Source organism: Trachemys scripta, chromosome 4, assembly GCF_013100865.1.
Source record: "Trachemys scripta elegans isolate TJP31775 chromosome 4, CAS_Tse_1.0, whole genome shotgun sequence".
Classification (NCBI taxonomy): domain Eukaryota; kingdom Metazoa; phylum Chordata; order Testudines; family Emydidae; genus Trachemys; species Trachemys scripta.
This window is the reverse complement of record NC_048301.1, coordinates 103638207-103661667: the sequence shown is the minus strand read 5'-3', so window position 1 is coordinate 103661667 and position 23461 is coordinate 103638207. Positions and strand designations below refer to the sequence as shown.

Genomic DNA, 23461 nt, shown 5'->3' with positions numbered 1-23461 from the left:
GAAGATGACATTTTCAGAATATAACTTTTAAGCCTTTCATCTCTAGGTCATTGTTTCAAATATGGTCCAAAACAGTGATGGTCAATAAAAGAAACCAATCTTTATCCACTTTCTAGAGAACTGATTTATCACAAAACCCACATCTGTTGAGAGTCTCAGCAGAGACATCACAGAATAAGTAGTCATGTGAACAAAACTATTCCCTACTATCAGAGGTACGGTTAAGGCTCCTTGGTTGTACATTCTGAGGAAGCTTTCACTGACCTTATTCATGCTGCATGAGTTGTGTAAATAAGGAGTTTCTAGTGCCGGCATCTTTTAAGCACTAATTTGTTTCTAAGCATTTTAGTATGGCACCTGAAATGTCTTCCATAATCAGATACTGTAAATATATAAACATTCAGCCTGATCAACACTATCCAAATATTACATCATCGGTCTTGGCTCCTGACATCTTGCAGCATTTATCAAACAACAGGACAAATATATTATTTTTAAAAATGAGAATGCTGGTTTTATCTGATTGATGTGGCTTTCAAAAACTTAGCTACAGTATACTGAAACTTCAACATTAATTAAAAAAATAAAGCTAACACCACAATCACCTGTTGCAGAGAAAGAAAAGCTTACCTTTTTCATCCATTTTGGCACATTCTGCAAAGAGGTCTTTTGAGCCTGTATTTAGCCTATCTCGATGGAAGTAGTGAGACTGGAAAAATCGTGTCCAGAATTCTTTTTCTGTCATATTATGTGGAACATTTTCTGCATATTTCACTTTTACTGCAAAACAAACCAAAGTGCTTATAAGCTATTTTGCAATTCAAGATACCGTTTTACCTGTCAGCATGTGATGGAAAATGACCTAAGCTTATGTTGAATAAGCGTAAACACACGCAACTTGTCCAAACTCCATATCTTTTTAGTATTAAAAAGATGGCAATTTATGCAACAAATGGAAGTTCTGTCACGCCCAACAATGCTTCTAACGTATTGGAAACAAACACTGATAGCACATAAACTTTGAAAATGGTATAGCTGGGCACCTCTGGAAAATTTTAAATGTCAGAAGTCTAGTAATTTAAGAGGAATCCTTCCATATTGTTCCCAAGATGGACTGGTTCTTTTTCATCCAGGACTGATCAAACTAATGTCAGTATCAGGGTCCAATCTAGCATTTGTAAATCAGAATTTACCAACAATCTCTCATTAGAAAATTTTAGAGTAGTTAAAATAAATCCTTCAAATGGAGAGTGACACTTGGGCATGAACATTAACTCATTGCTTAAAGGCAAAGCAAACTGAGTAATTCAAGAGTCTCTTTTCAACCTCAAGCCTTAAAATTAGGGTTGTTAAACGATTAAAGTTAATCGCGATTAATTGCATGATTAAAAAAGTTAATCACATGATTAATCGCACTCTTAAACAATAGAATACTGTTTAAATCGTTTTGGATATTTTCTATATTTTTCAAATATATTGATTTCAATTACAACTCCGAATACAAAGTGTACAGTGCTCACTTTATATTTTTTATTACAAATATTTGCACTGCAAAAAAAAAAAAAAAAAAGTAATTGTATTTTTCAATTCACCTAATACAAGTACTGTAATGCAATGTCTATCATGGATGTTGAACGTACAAATGTAGAATTACGTACAAAAAAAATAACTGCATTCAAAAATAAAACAATGTAAAACTTTAGAGCCTACAAGTCCACTCAGTTCTATTTCTTACTCAGCCGATCGCTCAGACAAACAAGTTTATTTACATTTGCAGGAGATAATGCTACCCGCTTCTTGTTTACAATATCACCTGAAAGTGAGAACAGGTGTTCATATGGTACTGTTGTAGCCGGCATTGCAAGATATTTGTGTCAGATACACGAAAGATTCATATGTCTCTTCATGCTTCAACCACCATTCCAGAGGACATGCGTCCATGCTGATAATGGGTTCTGCTCGATAACCATCCAAAGCAGTGAGGACCAATGCATGTTCATTTTCAACATCTGAGTCAAATGCCACCAGCAGAAGGTTGATATTCTTTTTTGGTGGTTCGGGTTCTGTAATTTTTGCATCGAAGTGTTGCTCTTTTAAGACTTCTGAAAGCATGCTCCACACCTCATCCGTCTCAGATTTTGGAAGGCACTTCAGATTCTTAACCCTTGGGTCAAGTGCTGTAGCCATCTTTAGAAGTCTCACATTGGTACCTTCTCTGAGTTTTGTCAAATCTGCAGTGAAAGTGTTCTTAAAACAAACAAACTTGTGCTGGGTCATTATCTAAGATTGCTATAACATGAAATATATGGCAGAATGCGAGTAAAACGAAACAGGAGACATACAATTCTCCTCCCAAGGAGTTCAGCCACAAATTTATTTAATGCATTATTTTTTTAATGAGCATCATCAGCATGTACTCTGGAATGGTGGCCAAAGCATGAAGGCATATATGAATGTTTAGCATATCTGGCATGTAAATACACGTCTACCCCGATATAACGCGACTTGATACAACACGAATTCTGATATAACACGGTAAAGCAGTGCTCTGGGGGGGTGGGGGGGCGGCTGTGCACTCCAGCGGATCAAAGCAAGTTCGATAGAATGCAGTTTCACCTATAATGCAGTAAGAGTTTTTGGCTCCCAAGGACAGCCTTATATTGAGGTAGAGATGTACCTTGTAGCCAGCATTACAAAAGTGCCATGTGAATACCTGTTCTCACTTTCCGGTGACATTGTAAATAAGAAGCAGGCAGCATTATCTCCTGTAAATGTAAACAAACTTGTTTGTTTTAGCGATTGGCTGAACAAGAAGTAGGATTGAGTGGACTTGTAGACTCTACAGTTTTACATTTTGTTTTTGAGTGCAGTTATGTAACAACAAAATCTAATTTTGTAAGTGGCGCTTTCACGATAAAGAGATTGCACTACAGTACTTGTATGAAGTGAACTGAAATACTATCGTTTGCCATTTTTACAGCGCAAATATTTGTAATAAAAACAAAGTGAATACTGTCTACTTTGTATACTGTGTTGTAATTGAAATCAATATATTTGAAAATGTAGAAAAAAATCCAAAAATATTTAATAAATTTCAATTGGTATTCTATTGTTTAACAGTGCGATTAACTGTGATTATTTTTAATCGCAATTAATTTGAGTTAATCGCATGAGTTAACTGTGATTAATCAACAGCCCTACTTAAAATATTTCCAGACCCTACCAAAAAAAAAAAAACCCAACACTGAAGTAAGACCATATAAGAAGTGCAGAAGAAAGTATGAGGGAATGTTTAAAAGCCCTGCACATTTTACCAACAGAAACAAGTGTAGGACTAACCCTCTAGTCTTCTAATGATCAAACATAATACAAAGCACTCTACGTTGATTTTATCACATATGTATTGATTTTTCTGCCTACCTGCAGGATACGTCCTGAATATGGATTCAATAATGTCTGAAGTTAAGTTATATCTCAGACCATTGCAACCATCCGTTTGAGGCCGAACATCAGCCTACGGGAATAACATAAGAATATTGTCAAACTGGGTAAAACCTTGTTAAGTGTTGAGTTAAAACCTTGTTAAAACTGATGTGCGAACCCACATTTAAGACAGTTGTCAGAGAATTAACCTATATAAACAAAAGTAGCAGAGTGGATAGATTTTTTTTTTTTTTTTAAGCCACAGTACAAAATGAAGAGCAGCTTTGATTGTCTCTTAAGGACACTAATTTATTTGCTCACAGCAAATGTCTTTCACTACAAAATTGTCTTTTCAGGTGGGAAGAATGATTTATCAATAAAAGGACTGAATACACATATATTTCTTGACTAAAAAGATTAAGGGGAGGGTGGATGATAGCCTATAAATATCTGAAGGTATAAAGAAAAAGGGCAGAGGAAGTATCATACAAAGAGTAAAAGAATGAAATTGAAGGGGAAAATTTAGGTTGGTTATCAGAAAAATCTTTCAGACGGAGGTATAGCAGAATATGGAATTGTAACAGGAAATAGAGGAAACCTCCTTTCTCATGACATTTATAAATAGACCAGACAGAACACTTTAGGATATATGCAGAGAACAATCCTGCACTGACAAGGAGATTAGCTTAACTTCTGAGACTATGGAAAGATAATGAATACTCCTGTTTAAAAGTGGGGAATTTCACTTAAACCCCTGCCCCCCACCCACACATATTAAAGCTCAGGTCAGGGTTTTGTTTTTTTTTTGTATTTCATTAGGTAGAAAAAGATTTCAAAGCAATTGTATTTAGGGTAAAATTTAAATTTTAAATTTATCCACATTTTACAGAGAAAGTCTAGCCAAGAAATAAATGTGTTTGACCTACATAACATAGGAAGGATTTTAAAACAAACATACCAGAAAAGCTGCAGAGATGCCCACATCCTGCTTACTAGGTGCCACAGAATTATCCACAGCATTCAAGCTTAAACGGTTGGCCCAGAATTCTTCAGCACTAATTACTTGGCTCACAACGAGGTCTTTATAAAGCTGAAACAAAACAGGATCTTCTTGCAGCATTCTAGTAAAAGAATGTATTGAATAAAATTGAAACATTCCACACTAATTCATCAGGATTTCCATGTCAATAAGCCATATGGGTTCCTGAAGGGAACAGATCATAGTGAGGTAAGAAACGCACAGCATTGTCAAAGAAAAGTTATAATTAGTTGTATGAGTGAGATATTGAGGCCAATACTGCGATTCATATTGGCCAAAGTGGAGAGACTAAGGGTTTATCTGCATGGGGACACTCAGGGAAGTGAAGAAAAATCAACTGAAGATGTGAAGTTCACAAGCATTAGTTTAAAAGGTATTAAACCCCTGTGTGGTCACTCATTCAGAAGTAAAATGGCCGTAGTTCACTGTAGCTTAATCCTCACTTAAGAAGAGTCCACCCAGGTTTAACATGCTTTAATTTATGCACTTTAATTTCATATCTTTAGTTGATTCATCTTAACTTTTGTGAGTGTCCTTGTGTTCACAAGCCCTAAACAGAAACAAAGCTGCTGGATGAGGGATAGTTTTAATGGGGAAAAATGGAGATCCCTAGAAAGAAGATGGTGGCCACAAAAAGAAAAAAGTTACTTGCCTTACAGTAACTGCAGTTTGAAAGCTACTGTCAATCTATAGTCACTCTTGGTGCCCATGTGGTTGAGATCGGAGTCTTAGTCTTTTGGCCAGCACTGTCCAGTGGGGATGCACATGCACCCCGAGTGTCCTCCTGCTGTTCCAAGGATATAAAGGGCAGAGTATGCCCAACTGCCACTATTTCCTTCACCATCATCGAATCCAGACGTTCTAGGACTCCATAGTAGCAGGGAAGAAGGATGGGTCACGGAATATACATGGAAAACACATTTCAAATAACTTTTTGTTTCCTTAAGTGGTTGTCAATATATATTCCATTCTTGGTGACTCACAAGCAATGACCTGATGCAAGTAGGTAGGTGCCTGGAGTTTACATAAAGACTAAAGCACAGCATCAGACCTCAATGCTTCTATCCGGGAACAGGTTTACTAAAGGATGGATTGAACCACAAATAACTTCTTTTCAAGTGTCTGAAATAGGTATGCTTTGCCAGGAAGCTATTGGGTATCTAAACTAGCTAATTTGTAACAAATCTTAATACAAACTGAAACACACATGGATAGCCTCTGGGCTGATGCTGCTCAACCTTTCATTCTCTCAGCAAATGCTGTAAACTGATTCAGAGAGGTCCTGAAGGATTTAGTCCTTTGCAAATAAGTGGATAGAGCTCTGCACATAATTTAAGGTGTGCAGCCTCACCTTCCCCTGATTAATATGTGACTTAGGGAAGAATACTGGTAAGTGAATCATTTGGGCAAGAACTTGGGATGGGGTGTGAGTGATACCTTATCTCTAAGAAATATGGTATAGGGAGGTCCTGTCATAAGAACCTGTTTTGCCCCAACTCTAATTAGCTGATGTAACTGCTACTAAAAAGGATGTTTTCATAGATAAGTCAAGCGAGGGGGAAGAGCATTAAGTACGCCACAACCACATTAAGGTCCTATGGACTGGGAGGTTTCCTTACTGATGGAAAAACATATATAAGGCCTTTAAGGAATTTCACCACAAGGGGGTGGGAAAAAACTGTAGTTTTCAATGGGAGGCGGGGAAGGTGTAATAAGCAGGAGGCGCACTCTAACAGAGCTAATCAACAGTCCCAAACTCTTTAGAGTAAGCAAGCAATCCAAAACAGGAGGGACCCGGTTGTCAATAGGCTGTAATTTACATTGTTCACAGCAAATCCTGGATCTTTTCCATTTAGCAGCATAAGTTAGTCCTACTCTGGACTAACATGTTCCTCAGATGTCCAGAATGATCTCGCTGTCTGACATCCACTCAGGAGCCAAGCAGTGAGATAGAGGGAGGCTGGATTTGGATGCGAGTTGTTCATGTTGTCTTTAAAGATTAAGTTTGATAGAAGGGGAAAGGTTTTCAGTGGATGAACTGATAACAGCATCAGCTCCAGGTACCAAAGCTACCTTGGCCAGGTAGGAGCTATCATGATAACTGTGGCTGCATCCTATCCGCTATTCCTCAGCACCCTGGGAATCAGGGATTGGCTGGTAAGCATACATCATCCCTGGGGAATCAATGAATGAGGAGTGTGTTTAACAGAGATCCTGGAGCAGAAGCTGACATACTTCTTGCTCTTGTCTGTTGTGAGCAGGTCTATTGAAGGATGATCCCACTCCTAGAAAATGCAACAGATAATAGAATCCTTGATCATCTACTGGTGGTCTGATGAAAAATGTCTGCTCTAGCAGACCATTTGAGCATTCTGTAGACTTGGAAGATACTTGGTGCTACATGCACGAATTCCATAGCGAAACCACATCCTTTTGCCATAATGGGGATGAATGGGCCCCTTCCTGCCTGTTTATATAAAACATAGCCATTGTGTTGTATTTCATAACTTGTTTAGTCAGTCCTTGAGTCAATGGTAGGAACGTGGACCAGGCTTTGCGAAGGGCTCGAGGCTCCAATATGTTTATATGTTGTAGAATCTCCTGATGATGGTCCAGGTATGCTCCCCAACCCTGAAAGGGACAGGGAGACGGAGTGGGCATAGTATGGAACTGTAGAGAATATCCAGCTATGAGTATCTCTGTTATCAGGTTCCATGACTCCTTGAAAAATTGAAGAAGATTCCCAATTGCATGTGTGTAGGGAGTGGCACAAGAAGAAAGGGTGTTGATCCAGTAGACTGAGCAGAGCGACTCTCAACCAACCCACTGAAATAATCATTTAGATATAGAAGGAGAATGGGATGAAGTCATAGCCAAGACAGAAGAGCTCCTTTTTTGAAAATGCTGCCTTGTTCTTGGAAGCTTTGAGGCTCTCTGGTGAAAGAAGGTACCAGATGATTGTCTCTGTTTGGCATAAGTATGAGGTCTTCCCTATTTTGTCCAGGGGGGAGTCTGCCCTGCCTGAATTGGAGGCTGGGTGCATTGAATGGTCCAACAACAACAACCAAAAAAAAAAAAAAAAAAAAAGTAAGATGCATCTCCCAAATCTTTAAAGTCTTTTAGGCCACAATTAACTTAACTTGAGGGGACTGGACTACTGGGATCAGGTGATAATAAGCTGAACATCTGGGCCTCATAAAAAGGCTTGAGAGAGAATAGTTGGAGAGGAAGCTGTGCCAGAGGCCACAGACAGCAAGAAACTCCTGGAGCGATAAGGAACCACAGGGAGCAAGTTAAGCGCCTATGGGAGGCCTTGAGCTACAAGTCTGCAAGAAGCAGGGAGGTCCTTGGAATGAGACACACTGGGGGGGAAACCTACTATGAAAATCACTCCAGGAAAAGCAGCCTAAAAAATCAGTGCTGTATTAGAAGGATTTAAAGTAGGGCTGTCAATTAATTACAGTTAATGCCTGTGATTAACTGAAAACAAAATTAACATGTTAATATTTTTAACAGTATTAATCGCATATCTCTGGGAGGGATCCTACAGTGCCCGGTTAGGTGCAGTAACCCAATCTGCCTCTGGAGGGCAGGGAGAGGAGAGGAGAGAAGAGGAAGTGGCTCCCATCCCAGCTCCGGTGGAGAGGAAGGGATCCTGACTCCACTGTGTCCCACTGCCCCCAGCCAGCCCCTTGCTCCGGGGACTACTCCCTCCATGTTCCATTGCCCCCGACCGGCCCCTCACTTTGTACCCCATAGAGAACAAAGGCCTGGTGAACTCAGCCTCCCTGCACCAGTCTCTACAGCACTTGTATGAGGTGAATTGAAATACTATTGCTTTTGTTTGTCTTTTTTTGCAGCGCAAATTTGTAATTAAAAATAATAATATAAAGTGAGCATTGTACAGTTTGTGTTGTAATTGAAATCAATATTTGAAAATGTACAAAACATCCTAAAATATTAAATAGAATACCATTTATTTAAACAGTGTGACTAAAACTCTGATGAATTGCAATTAATTTGTTTAATAGCTTGACAGCCCTAAATTAAAGATGGCCCAGAAGGAGCTGAGAACAGAATCAAGAAAGTGGGCTGAAGAGTAACCCAAAAGGGGCAGAAGAATTGTTTGTCTGATCTTTTGGTTGGACCTTTGCTATCCAAGAAAGAGACTGAACTTTAAGTGTGACCAGGCCATAATGCCAGGTTGCTTGAAGAAGACAACCCTGCAGAACAGATCAGCCAACAAAAGGAAGTGCGGGACTGGAAGAACCCCTGCGATGTGTACTGACATGAGGAGGAGCTCCGACAGCAACTGTCACCCAACGTCAGACATGCACAGTGAGTGTTTGTCAGAGATATGAGCCTTTCCAAGACAAAAAGGAATCTGGGATGCCCATTGTTAACTGGAATTGCTGCCTGGCAAAAGGGACAATACTTAAAGCCATGTAATTTAATCCTCAGTACTGACAAGAACATCCTGATCAGAGGTTCTGGGGGAGGGAAGGAATCAAAATAAGGAAGGTAAAAATTTCTAAACTAATCAAATAACTATCTTAGCACTAATATATATATATATTAGTTATTTGATAGTTATTTGGCTGTATATATATACACACACACACACACACACACACACACACACACACACACACACACACACACACACACACACACCTATAAAGACTATGAAAAAGGTTGCATTGAGACCTGGACACTGAGGAGCTCCATTTTGCAGTTATGGATGGTCAGAAGAAACTGAGCGGCAGGGGGACCCACTCTGCCCTTCATGTCCTTGGTACAAGGACACTCAATGTGCATGTGCAGCCCCAAAGGACAATGCTGGCCAAAAAAGACTCCAGTCCAAGCACACGCTCAGCAAGCAGAATAAATATATATATATATATATAGACAAGAACTCAAATAGCCTATGTTTTGTTTTGTTGTAGGCAGTGTATTTATTGCACTTCACATGTTAAGTCAAGACAGTTAAGAATTTCCTACTCAGTCTCACGTTACCTATCAGAAATTCCAATCTAGAAATACTACAGAAGTAGACAGAAATCAGAGTTTGAGAGGTTATTTAGAAATGGGTAGTTTAAAAAAAAGCCTAATTACTAATGAAATAGCAAATTCTAGCCTGCAAACCCTCCATCATGTCCTTTCTAAATGGATACCATGAGGAAAAATTCAAGTATTTTTTTTTAAAAACACAGAACTGGAGTGTGGTTTTCCAATACTTCAAAATTATATAACTGTTCCTACTCTTTAAAAATACTGTAATATTTAATGAACTGTGCACTCAAGTCTTATTTCCACCCTGCTGAACACAAGTCTATTTAGAAAAATGGTATAGCTATGTTCAATTTAGGAAGGAAACTGATTGGAGTATTTGTAGTCCAGGGTTGGGGAGAAAATGAATAGATTCCAATGCATCATTTATCTTGCTCTGCTTGTCTGCTAGAAGGAAGTAATTTCTAGTCTCTCTCTCTCTCTGAAATCCATTGATCCTTATGAGGTAACAGGTTAGTCACAAAGCTTTTAACAAAATAAATGGCTTGCTTACATAAGTCCTGTAATATGAAAACATGAAATTCAGAGGAATTTTACCAGAATCTAAAGCCAACAGATTTTTACTACTGAAGTAGAACACAACAAGCACTCTTGTGCTACAGCAATATAGCTCAAGAACTGTTCAAGTCACAAGCAACATTTAAGTTGCTTTTAGAGACGGAGAAATGAGATTCCTTTTTGAAGATCTTCTCCCTCTCCCCTGCCACTTTACCTGTTCTTTTCCTCAAGTTCTTTATTTGCTTTCCTCTTGAATTTGGGTAACAGCTGCTGAAGAAGGTCCTTCACTGCATCTCTCTCCTTCACTGCTGTGCTTTCATTAGAGAAGTGGAAGTTGGTTGTGTCCCCTGCATGCAATACCAGCTGTAGCTGAATTTTAGCCTTTCCTTCAGGACTGATTTTCTGGCCTAGAATATATAAAGAACAGCAATTAGTGATATAAGTACATTTATGTAACAAACTTTCTCCCCGGAACATTCATTTATATGCTGTTGTCTGCATCATCCTATTAAATCCTGATATCCCACATTGGTGGCATTATAGCACATTTCTTCCAGCCCTGGAAGCGAAGCATGCCGCTGCCTCTACAAGTTAGCTTTAAAAGCTGCATCTCACTTTTCCCACTGCAACCAAAGACATCCTGAGAGGCCCAGATCCTGAGCTGCAGCAGAGTACTCCTTGGCCACCTTTGCTAGTTTTCTAGCAAAACTCGGAGCAGCCCTCAGGTCCCTCCAAGTTGCAGGGCCTAGCAATGGCCCCAAAGCGCTGCTTAGAGCGGATGGAGATCACTAAGTCATAAGGATGCCTGAGCCCTTCCTTCTTTCCCATAGCCACAGAGAAAAAGTAGATATAGGACCAACTATGGGAAATCTACACTGCCCATAGTGCATATCTACCTGCTTCTATACGGAGGCATTGTCCTATTTGCACTGTTTCCCTAAAGCCAGCATAAGCTGCCCTACCACACCTGAAGATCTGAGCTCACAAACAACAAAGGGAGCATCTTTCAGCTTCCTATGATTCTCTCTATGCCTACAGATGTAAAGGCTGGAATTTGAGAGAATGTTACTCCATTTACTCAATGTCTTTGCAAGAACTTATATCTTCCACTCCAGTCTTCTAAACTACAATATGTAAATGCTATGATAGCCTCAATAGGTGGAGAGGATGATAGCTTCACACTACTTCTAGATATAAAATAGGTGAACAGACTTTCTAAATGGTTATTAAGCAGATATCTGTTAGTGAGCACTGCATTTTAGAGTTTTGACTCAGCATGATTAACAGCCACATATACCTTTTAAAAACGTTGTAACAATCCTATATGAATTTAGATAGCATATGTTCTAAGGCTACAGACAGAAAAAGAGGTATGCAATTTGCAAGGATTTGTGTTTTTGGTATTGAGTAAGGACAGACAGCACTAATCTGATGCAGGCACAGCACAAGCAAGCACTATGGAAACTCAGTTTTGACTTACAGCACACTACTATTTCAGTTGTGGGTGTTTACTGAACAAGATTACTAGTCAAGCCAACTGTCAAGTAATTTTGGAGGACATGGATGATATGAATGAACATATTTTCAGCTGTGACCCCACTATATATCATATTCTAATCTAGATTTCCAAAGATGAGAGGCTAGTATAATAAACTATCACACCACATAACTCGACCAAACTTTAATCAATTTACATCTCACTGTGAGATGGGTTTTTATAGAATAGACTGTCGCAGAGCTAGATGCACATCCTAATTAGCCGAAAATAGGTTAGGTCAGGGGTCGGCAACCTTTCAGAAGTGGTGTGCCAAGTCTTCATTTATTCACTCTAATTTAAGGTTTCGCATGCCAGTAATACATTTTAATGTTTTTAGAAGGTCTCTTTCTATAAGTCTATAATATATAACTAAATTATTGTTGTATATAAAGTAAACAAAGTTTTTAAAATGTTTAAGAAGCTTCATTTAAAATTAAATTAAAATGCAGAGCCCCCCAGACCTGTGGCCAGGACCTGGGCAGTGAGAGTGCCACTGAAAATCAGCTCGTGTGCCGCCTTCGGCTCGCGTGCCATAGGTTGCCTACCCCTGGGTTAGGTAGTTTCCTCTTAGACCCCATAAATCCTGTATCCTCCAAAACAAGACATATGGCCTAAGTGATTTTCCATTAGGCTACAATACATATTTCTGCTTCCAAGCTATTGCAGAGATTGTTAGCAAAGTGGGAAAATGAAAGAAATATTTGGGATCTATATTAAAAACACCTGAAAAACTTTTGAATTGCAGAATCTTCTATGCCTGCAATTTACTCCTGGATCCACTCATGTTTGCCAGAAAGAATAATCTAACGAAATGACCACATTGGCCAAATACATGTAAAATAAGGTTTGAGTCTCTTTGAGCTGTGGCGCAAACGTAATATTTACTGAGAATTTGCATACAAGCGCAATAGAAAGAGCTTTCACTTACATTTTATATCTGCATACATATGGCTGACTGTGAATCGGTCTTTGCCTTCAGGTGCCCATGCTATCCTTTCAGCCATAAGGTAGAGAGCTCCATCCTGTTTCTTTTGACGCACCTTCTTTACGATCAGTAACACTTCCTCAGATGACGTTGCCATGATGGCTATAAGGTGCTATTAAAAGCACATGGTACAGTTAGTTACTTAATTCAATAGCAATTAGTACAGTATTTCCATTGACAGATTTTTTCCAGTATTCCAACTTGTTTCAAGGCTTCAAAACTTGCATTTGCACTTCAATATTTACGTTCTGTAAACTAACAGCAGCATACAGTCATTGTCCAAGCCTTATCAGACAAACACTCTGAGCTCCTCTTTATACGTGCGGTCAAACTTTTTCGGATTAAATAAAATAGTCACATACAACTATAATAACCCACAGCCATATTATACTTAGATTTCTTTTCCAATCCTCCTTGTGCTCCAGCTACACATACATTTCATCTAATTCCTCTATTTTCTATTTCTCTTTTATGTTTCTTTACTGGTTTGTCAAGCTGTGAAGAGCGCTTATACCTCAGAGAGCGTGTACACTCCAAATCCCTGGTGGCATTTCATAGTACTTTCCTTTTGTGATGGGAACTCTATATGTTAAAACTACTTGGAAGGGGAGAGGGACGAAAGTATCGTAGACTTACAGGTTCTTGCAACTGTACCTCCCGAGTAAAACGATGAACTAGTTACTTTCCCCTTCCTTCAGCATGATCCGCTGATTACCATGCAAGACTCGAATGAGACTTCAGACACAATCATAGTTTTAACTGGCCTATTTATTTTGTTCCAAAAATACTCAAGCTCTAATCTTGCAACCACAGAAAGATTGAGAGTTTTGTCATTGACATCAATAAGCCCTTCTGTAATTGGGAAGAAGGATAACGAAAGTGCCAATGTCTTTTTTCCTTTATAGTTTTCCCAAGCTTAAATTTCTCAAGAGAACAGATAAATAGTAACATACATATTTTACTATATTCCATCACTACAAACTTCACTCTTATCAGAATGACATAAAGTTTCCTTCCATACTATATCCTTTAAATATTTTATTCCCATCCTACTCCTGCAGTTTTTTTTTGCCATGTACCTTACTGCCTCCGCCTCACTTTGCTACCAGTGTATTAAGTAGTTTTAGAGACCCTTCCAATACTTTGAATATGTACATTTATATTTTCTTATATTTTAATTGCCAAGATCTACATCAATACTTCAAAAGAACATCTGTATAATATTTTAACACCTATTAAGAATAGGTATCAGAAATCAATATATATATATCCATTTATACTTACTTATGGATATGTTTTTTACCTGGATTTTAAATACTGTACAACTTTGAAAATAAAAATCTGATTGTTTTAAACTTGAACATCTATATGGATAATTACTAAGGACCAGCACTCTGCTCAGTGAAAATGTTACAAGCTGAGCAATCAGACAAGTGTGTTAAGTACAATATTTGAGAGAAGATGTTTAGTAGTAAGATGTATTTGCACTTAGGTTTTGATCCAGAACCAGATCAACAGGTTTGCTATTGACTTTAATGCTGCAGTATTGGGCACGTATATGATTTCTGCCTGTTTGTGACAAAACTGTGGTAATCACTAGAATACTTAGAAAAACCCGTAACAGCTGATATTTTACCAACAAAGACTTAATGTTTCTGGCACAGTACTTTGCAGTATGCAGCTTCTGAATGCATAATATCCCACAAGTGGCTTGTTCCATTGTCTGGGAAACTGAATGCACTACCTCCGTGCTTTTCTGTTCTTTTTTGCTCATTGCTACTTCTTTTGCTTTTATGCCTCTGTTATAATTGCACTTTAAAGATGGCAGCTCTGGGTTTATTTCCCAACCCATTTGTGAATATTCCCCATGAAACTGGGGAAGGAGGGATAAATGCAGGATGTGAAGAGCCCAGCAAAGATTGGCCAGCGATAGTGGGGAAAAGGATCTTCAACATACCCATTTCCATTTCCCTAGTTGGTGGATGAAGTCAGGCAGCAGAGACTAGCTAGCAGCTACTTTTAGGACACCTGTCTGGCTTCTTTGTTTCTCTTTAATTAGCTCTCCCCTACCATTCCTGTTCTCTGCTCCTTCTAGAGTAGCCAAGTAACATAGTGGCACCAGGGGATCTTATCCACTCCCCTCACACAGGGATTCTTTGGCAAGTGAGGTATGGACAGAGAAGAGATGCCAATAATAGTCCTGATTTGGCTGAGACAAAAATGGGTTTTGAAATGGTCCTAGGCTTCTGTGACAGGCAGACAAGAAAGGGTGGTCATCTGTCATTTTACTGTAAGGAAGGGTAGAGAGCTACAACTTTTCTGATTAAACAAACAAGAAAACAAGCTGAAGAACTCTGCAACTTATGTTTTGGGCCTGTCTATACAACAAGTCTGGACCCCTGGCATGGTTAGAAGCATCTGTAGTCTAATTTTAGTTAGTATTTTAGTTGCAGTAAGACTAGAAGAAACAACACATTACTTGCTTAATTGAGAGAGAAAACTAAAATGTGAATGCATGGCAGATGCCACCTCTTCTTAAATCTGTGGCATTTTCTTTTAGATTTTGGAAAAAGGAGAGTGGTGCTATTATTTCTTTGTCTTTAACTTACTTTGTATATAGGCCTATGTGCTGTAATCTCCAGCTAAATTTCCCACTATCAAACCTCTGAATCTTGAAGTTTCATTTTAGCTACAGTTTCAATGTCACAAGTGAAAGGAATACTGTAGTTTCCTGCCCTCTTTGGTACTTCTCACTATCTTGGATTTTATGGCAAGATAGCAAGGCTGAAGGATGGACAATTACTGGTGACATTTCCATCTCTCCCCTTCCTTAACCTTTTGTTCCAGAACTTCATCTTATCCCTCCCTTTCCCAAGTTTCAGTGTCTCACGTATACACCAAACAGAAAAAGATCACCCAATCTGCTGATGTCATTTGTGCTCCTGCACAGTGGTGCTTTTATCAGCACTGGCAGCATAGTGTATTGAGTGGCAAACAGGCTCAACTGTGCTAGTAGCAGCACAGCACACTGAGACATGAGCAGACTCCTGTCAGTCAAAACACATGGCAACAAGGTCTAAAATGGGATGCTGATTCTTTAAAAAAAATGGGGGGGGGGAGTGAGGTAAGCCTCACAAATATTTACAGAACTGTAACTTAAACCTGATCCTACAAGCTACTCCACACAAGCAGATTTTCACACCCACATGGGGCTCTGCAGAGATTCAGAAGTCCACCTGCATAAAGCAGCGTGCATGATCAAGGTATACATTTTAGTAAATCACATGATTATCTGAGCTGGGTTCCAACCAGACCATCAAGCATCAAATCCTGATCATTACACAATGGCATTTTTTATCTTTAACAAACACACGAGCAGGACTTTAGGTTTACCTCATTTGGAAGGGCACCGTCAGCAGGTCAACATTCCCTCACGTTATGCACTGCTAGAGAAAGGAACATGTTCCTGCCACCACCACCGCACCTACACGCCCCTGGGTCCTCTCCGGCCCAGCTTGTCCTGTCATTCCCCCCCAACCCAGCTGCACTCCCTCCCCCACGCCCAAACACACTGTGTATTAATAAATCCGCCTCTTCCCCTGTCCGCATCTCGCTCGGCAGTAGCGGCCAGCGCAGGACAAGCCGAGCTGCCCTCGCCCGACGATGGGTGGGGAGCCCGGAGCAGCGGGGCCGTTGTGCTCTCGGGCTGTCAACGCCGGCTCGCAGGGCTGGGTGCCTCGCTCCCCGCCAGGAGCCAGCACAGGGACCCCGGCCCGGCACACCCCCTCCCCCACAGACACGGGCCCCCGCCCGGGGAGCAGCCGCCGCCCCCCGCTGTCCCAGCTCCCCCCTCCCCCGGAGACTCCGCCGAGCCCCTGGACACCGTCCAGACTCCTACCGTGCGGGCGGCTCCTCAGGCCCCAGGCCGCCGCTGGCTGCTGCCGCCGCCGCCGGGTGCGGGCGCGGCGGGATGAGGGGGCGGGTGGCGCTGGGTACTAAGTCCAGCCGCTGCCGGTGCCGCTACTAGGGGGGTCTCGCCGCCTCCTGGTCCATGGGGCGGCCAGGGAGCTGGGCAGTAAGGGCACGTGACCGGAACTAGCTAAAGTCCCGCGACGCACCGAGGGAGACCGGGTCACGTGACGGGGGAGACTGGAGTCGCCATGACACCTCCCGGTCACATGACAGGTTTTCCCCGCCACCATAACACTCCAAGATCACGTGATGGCTTCTCCCTCTCCCCCCCTCCCGTCGCCATGACAGTGCGCGGAAGGGGGTGATGACGGGGTACCAACAACGCGGCCGCCACCGTCCGGTCCCTCCCATCCCGATCACCCGGCCCCGAACACCGAGAAGTCCGGCTCCTTCCCTTTCGTTCCGCCTCTTAGGTCCCGTCTCTTCCGCTCCGGGGTACCGCAGCGCTGAGGGGGGGCGGGGACTTCCCTAGGCAACCGCCCGAGGGGGGAGGGGTGAAAAGAGCGTAGCCGTCATGTGATCTGGGGTTAGCTGTGTGCGTGTGACGCACTTTTTTGCGGGCGGGCGCGCGCGCGCGAACTAACGTGTTTCAGGTGGCCGGGGAAGGATCACGTGCCGTGGGGGCGGGGCCGGAGAAGCAGCTGGCGAGTTTGGCGTTCGGTGGGTGAGTGTCCGCGCGGGGAGCTGGGCAGGGGGCCAGGAGGCGGGTGTGGGGAGCAGCAGCAGCGCTGGGGAGCAAGCAAGGTGCAGTGGGCGGGTCCCATCCGTTTCCTGCCGTCCCCTCTCCTGTCCTGGTGCCGAGGTGTGACTGTCGCCCAGCTCCCCTGCCTGGGCAGTGCTGGCTCTCGCAGGGGCTGCCGTGTCCCCGGCAGCCTCCCCTGGGTGCCACAGCTGACACTGATACGCCAACAAACCCCAGCGGGCGAGAGCCACCCTCTGCAGACTGGGAGCCTGAACTTGGAAATAGCTTCTCGGTTTCCCGTCCTGGCGGCTCCTCGTTGTTGTTGTTAGTATGAGTGGCAGCAGGGAGAGTCTCCCCAAGCAGCTCCTGGCCCTGTTGCCCAAAGTGCTTTCAATCTGAGCTTAAAAATGAACGTAGAAATGGGTGAAACATACGCGCGAGGAAGAAGGTGACCCCGATGGACCTGAGTCTGCAGGCAGACAGCGCTAGTGGCATTGCTGCTCCCTCGGGAAAGCCATGGGCTGACTTGTATTTAGGTTCCTGTGGCAGCAATGAAGGAACATGTATGTCAGTTTCAACTACAGCTTGAGGAAACTGTGAGTGGTAGACATGAGTACTGGAGGTATCCTCAGAGAGAAGAGGATCTAGAAAAATAGTTGGGGAGCTCCCCACCCGTTCCTCAGAAGAACCTGAAGGAGGGGATGAATGGCAAAGCCCCTTCCAACAGTTGCCAAAAGCTTATGGCAGATGGGAGAACAATTATCCTTTTCCAGGTGTGGGTGGTATGATTTGTTCAATCTGCTACTGTATGTACTAGAGTGGAATTAGAGTATTTTGTTTATTAGGCCAAATCTCCCCTAAAACGTGTGAATAGCAATAGATATCTTAGTCTGTAAACACTAGAGATGCTCCCCTCCATATCCTGGAACAGACCCAAGAATTCCAGAAGTCCCAGTGTTTCTTTGCTGTCAGCAAATATCTTTGAAACTCGCTGTCAAAGTACATGTCTTATCCTTCTAGTGGCTGGTCCTCAGTAAATAACAGTCTGCTGCTACTGCCAATTAAGTGGTAGAAGTCTGTGCTGTGGATCTAAAAATGCCCGCCCACCCTAATGACGCTAATGACATGTAGCGTGTTCAGTATAAAAACTTAAGGTACATTATTTTTTAAAAAGCCTGTGAGGAAACTGCCATTTTTGTATTCAGTGCAAGGTTTGGATGGTGGTGTGCAGGAAATAATGCATGGGACCCCAAACTGATAGATGAAGATAAAAATATTGAATAGCTATCCCATTCAATGCATGAATGATGGGTCTTGTGGAAACTGTTGTATGTAGTTAGGGTGTATCATAGTGCACATGCACAAGGAGGCTGAGTTAAGATTGAACGGGCTACCTTAATTTTGGTATTTTTTTTAACCTTTGAGTGCTTGATATTGTAACATTCATATTTTAACAACATATTTTATATGTAATATCAATTTTAAGTGTGTCAATGCAGTGATTTACACTGGTTTAACCAGATTGAGCTTCAAAATTGATTTTTAGCTAAATCAATGCAATTTAGTCTATGGGCTGTGCCTAGATTGCACAGGAGACTGTAAACCCATCAGATATTTACCTTTAGGAATAATCAAATTGTAGCTTATCCAACAGACTAACATTTCTTAAATTAATTTCAGTGTAAGTTCATAGACAAAACAAAGTAGGGCCCTACCCTTGCAGTCGGATCCATGTAGGAGGATCAAGTCTGCGGTCTGTTAGATTCCCCCCCTCCCTTTTGTATCTTTATGAGCAGTCTTAAGTCTTTGTCTGCATTAAAAAGTGTTTCCCTGTATAGCTATTCCAGCAAATCCTCCTTGTGTAGGCAAAGTTTATACCAGCAAAAGATTTCTTTTGCCGGTATAGCTTATACCAGTTCTCTGAACAAAATAAGCTATACTGCTATACCCGTGTTTGCTGTCAGGCTCTATTGGGTTAGGGGTGTTTCCCCTCTCCCCCCTTCTCCTAAGTGACATAGCTATGTGAGCATACTTTTACGTGTAGAGTAGGTCTTGAAGAACAAAGGTGGGGCTAGAAAGTAAATTGTAATGGATCAAGAAAGAGATTATATTCTTAAATTTAACTTCTGCAGGTACAGCTAGAAGCTGAAGTAAATAATGCACCAATGATTGAGTATTGCCAGGCTTTCTTAACTCAATGACATCTGTGCCAATGATACCAGACTCTTACAGCCATGTATTGGCAGAACTTGAGTGTTTGGATCCATTGCTTTCTGCACTCAGGTTGGATTCTAGTCGTCTGAAGGTAAGTTTGGTTCATGCTTGTTGCATTTACTATGTTGTTTCTTTTTTCTTTTTTTTTTTTCAGACACAGAAGTCAATATTTTTGTCATGCTACAGCTTGGTGAATGACTGCATAAAATTACTGTGATTTGTATAGCTCTAGATTAGAAGCTATTATGCAATTTGCAGATTATGGCTTGGTATTTGCTACTTAAACCTTGGGTCCAGTTTTATTACTGTCAGCTGCATGGTCGAGAGCAGTGGCTTCTTGGAAGAACAGTTAAGAGCAGTGTAGAACAAACAAAGATGGATTTTCTCTTGTTTATAATGAAATAAATAGAAAAATCTTGCATGTTATCTTTAAAAATGTTGCTTGCCCATTCTTAAAGTCAAAATAATTTGCTATTTAATTCTGTTTTTGAAGCAAATTATGAATATAAGGTACTTTGAGAATAGATTAGTCAGTTGCAGGGAAAATGCGATATTTAACCCCAAAGCCTCTAAGAACATGGTCACTTAAACCTTAAATCATAATACAAATGTTTTAATTCAGATTATTTTTTGGTCAGCCCATGAAATTGGATGATTGGCTAAACTTTTAAGTGGATGCTACCTTACTCCGATGGACAACTTCATAGGTCAAAGTATAGAACAGTTTGCTGTGCTTATTGAGTATGATGGCAGATCCAACAAAAGAAAATAACTTTTGCCCTTGTTTAAAAAATATAGTCTAACAAGGTTTAAAGTGCCCAAACAGCTTATGAAAAAACCTGAATGTGTCTTTTTCTGTGTCCTTTATCACTAAAGATATTTGCAGGAAAACAGTCTTCAAGAGTTTGTTTGCTTTTGTTGTCCACTCCCTTTTTAGAATGCACTGGTTGCACTTCTCTGACAACCTGGCCTTGCTGTTGCATATCTTGGGGGTGGGGGATGAACTATAGGCATAGAATGGGTTCTTTGTCAAAGCTTTGGTTTTTAACAAATAAAGGACAAATATGAGATGCCATTATCAGTGGAATTTACATTTATTTAAGTAGCTACAGTGTCCTGTGTCATAATTCTTTCAGTGCACATGTATAGCTGTGTCTCGGAAATGGCTGGCTCTGGGCAGTTCAGGAGGGGGATTAAACCTGATTCAAAAAGAAGGCTGGAAACAGAGGCTGTTCCTCACTCATAAGGTAAGGTTAGAATTGTGCAAAAACCTCAGGGAAGGGCAATATTTCAATTGCAGAAGTGGGGAAATGGTAGTTTCGTATTAAAGTCCTAGGAATGTACAGCCTGTTGAATCATCCAAATAAGCTGAATTTTCTGACTTCTTTGTGTTTGAAGAGAGAGGTGGTTGTTTGCAAAAATAGTGCTTTGCAAAGTGTGGGGGTTTGAAAGAGGAGTAGCCTGAAAGGGTGCATAGTCTATGCCAGGGGTCGGCAACGTTTGGCACGCGGCTCGCCAGGGTAAGCACCCTGGCGGGCCGGGCTAGTTTATTTACCTGCTGACATGGCAGGTTCGGCCGATCGCGGCCCCCACTGGCCGCGGTTCGCTGTCTTGGGTCAATGGGGGCAGCAGGAAGCCGTGGCCAGCAAATCGCTCGCCCATGCCGCTTCTTGCCGCCCCTGTTGGCCCGGGATGGCGAACCGCAGCCAGTGGAGGCCGCAATAGGCCGAACCTGCCGCGTCAGCAGGTAAATAAACTGGCCCGGCCCGCCAGGGTGCTTACCCTGGCGAGCCACATGCCAAACGTTGCCGACTCCTGGTCTACGCAGTTGTTCTCCAGACTCATATTTTACCTTTTTAAAAATAAGTCTCTCTCTCTCTCTGTTATGTTCAAAAGAAAATCTTCAAAATGGGAAGTCAGCATAACCAGTTTGGAGTGTCTATCTAAATTTACAGCCAACCCAAAACAATAACTCTAGCTGTGAATTGCCTCAGTCATTTCAATAGGGGCTAACTCAAATGCCAATGAGATTCTCTAAATATTAACGCTGTTAGCTATTACTAAGGCTATGATTTTGTCACGGAAGTTACAGATTCCGTGACTTTCTGTGACTTTGCAGTGGCTGGTGTTGTTGGCTCCAGGGCTGCCTGAGCCAGGGCCAATCGCACCAACCTTTGCTGGGGCAGTTTTCGGCCACCGCAGGAAGAATTTGGGTGGTGGGCTTGGGGCGTGGGAGGGGCAGAGCTTACCTTGGGGGGGGCTCCCCAGAAACGGCAACATGTCCCTCCCTCAGTTCCTAGCTCTGCCTGCTGCCTCCGCCCCCGCAGCTGTCATTGGCCGCTGTTCCTGACCAATGGGAGCTGCAGAGCTGGCAGCGTGCAGAGCTAGGAGCTTAGGGAGGGACATGTCGCTGCATCCCAGAAGCTGGGTAGGGAGCCTCCCAACCCCCTCCCGAGCACCAGCGGAAGTCCCAGGCTCCTCGCCATTTGTGGTGCTTCCCTTCACCCCCGCCTCCCGGACCATGCTCCCAGCACTAGAAGCACCCCCCGGACTGCTCCCTCAGCACGTGTATTTGCGGCGCTCCCCGGACCACCACCACCCAGCGTCCGCTGCACTCCCAGTATTTAGTCAGGTGTATGGTACAAGTCATGAACAGGTCACAGGCAGTAAATTTTTGTTTACTGCCCCTGACTTGTCCATGACTTTTACTAAAAATACTCGTAACTAAAATATAGTTTTAGCTATTACACTGCTCAATGCACGTAAAACAGGAAAGGAAGTATATTACGAAGATCTATCTATTCCAGTGTTCCCCAAAGTTGGTGGCATGTGCAAAGGACTAACTTGGGCTGGAGGAGGTGTTGAAAGTATATAAATTAAGATTTTAAAGGCTCATTGGCTTTTAACAACATGTTAGGGTTGGAGGCAGGGAATGATGGATTTAATTTTCCTATGGGGAGGAATGGGGCTTTGCTTTCAAAAAGCTGAGACTGTATTATACTAATAATGAAGTGATTGCATATCAAATGGTCTGTTCATTTTTCACTGTTGTAGGGGGAAGATGGATGAATAAAGGTTTTATTTATTTACAAGTCTTGATTTCTAAAAAAGTACAGAATTAATACGGCTGTGATGCCGGTGATGGGATCAGTAAAGCTCCTTGTCAACCAAATGATTTGGAGGCACTTCTATTACAAATATTTCTGTTTCGTTGTCTTCTTGTAAATGTATCTCCTTCAGTACTAACTCTGTCTTTCACTTGTCCAAGTCCTTGAGACAGACATAATTTAGGAGCATTTTTAGATCTAATTATGCCTTTATGGGTATCCTTTTGTATTTTATGCCAGGATTTACCCTTTGTTTGGTTACTTTTCAAAGTACTCCTTAACACTTGAGTTGTGTACAATTCTTTAAAAATATAACCACAAATTTCCAGTTGGCTCAAGGGCCACATGAAAGATCTTCTTTGTTACTTGAAGCACAGAGTGAAGAGGATGCTGTCTAATACAGATGGTATACTTAACTTCCACGTGCAGGAGACTGTCTTTTTCACTGTGCTAAAATAGGCTGTCAGTTGGTCTCGGTTGCACTGAGGATTTAGTAATTCGTTAGGAGCCTTTTGCATTGAGTTCATCAGTTTAGAATCCAATCCAGATCAGTAGCTATCAGATATCTTTACAGTCTAACAATAGTTGGTGAATTGAAACCACAGACTCATTTTGGTTCCTTGTGCATTGCTGTTTGTATTCTCAAAACAACCCTCATCATTGGCAGAATTGAATGGGTTTGAAAACTGAACCCTTGTCATTCGTGGAGCTGGTTCCCTCAGTCCAGAATTTAAGATATTGCGTAGTCGTGTCAGATGAAGTAATTTTCATTGCCACTACCTGTGTTCCTCTTCAATGAATGAACCACAGATCTTCAGTCTCCAGGACTGTCAGTTGGAAATTTTTCAGAACCAGTAAGTTCCACTTAAAAAAAGTGACGAGAAGGCAAAGAATCCAAGAGCACTCGAAGCTACTATGTAGACTGACTTTCATC

At 41.8% G+C, this 23461-nt stretch overlaps 2 protein-coding genes across 8 annotated transcripts in view; one reads left to right on the top strand and one right to left on the bottom strand.

The window, feature by feature from the left end:
* The window catches only part of GTF2H1 (general transcription factor IIH subunit 1), a 43411-nt gene extending 26703 nt beyond the window's left edge, over positions 1-16708 (bottom strand). Inside the window, exons 1-7 of one of the 4 annotated variants that reach the window (XM_034770221.1) lie at positions 16451-16708; positions 15946-15998; positions 12496-12664; positions 10245-10437; positions 4382-4544; positions 3421-3514; positions 631-780 (exon numbers count right to left, since the gene is read on the bottom strand). In XM_034770221.1, the coding sequence (XP_034626112.1) occupies positions 631-780; positions 3421-3514; positions 4382-4544; positions 10245-10437; positions 12496-12649 (754 nt within the window). In that variant the 5' untranslated portion in view covers positions 12650-12664; positions 15946-15998; positions 16451-16708. Of the gene's footprint in view, positions 1-630; positions 781-3420; positions 3515-4381; positions 4545-10244; positions 10438-12495; positions 15918-15945; positions 15999-16450 lie in introns of those variants that run through there. The other 3 variants (XM_034770220.1, XM_034770218.1, XM_034770219.1) reach the window with 3 other exon arrangements.
* Positions 16709-16804: 96 nt separating this feature from the next.
* HPS5 (HPS5 biogenesis of lysosomal organelles complex 2 subunit 2) overlaps positions 16805-23461 on the top strand; it is a 43877-nt gene continuing 37220 nt past the window's right edge. The window contains exons 1-3 of one of the 4 annotated variants that reach the window (XM_034770217.1): positions 16805-16937; positions 19339-19511; positions 20557-20667. In XM_034770217.1, coding sequence (XP_034626108.1) covers positions 19404-19511; positions 20557-20667 — 219 coding nt within the window. In that variant the 5' untranslated portion in view covers positions 16805-16937; positions 19339-19403. Of the gene's footprint in view, positions 16938-17026; positions 17189-17453; positions 17980-19338; positions 19512-20556; positions 20668-23461 lie in introns of those variants that run through there. The other 3 variants (XM_034770215.1, XM_034770213.1, XM_034770216.1) reach the window with 3 other exon arrangements.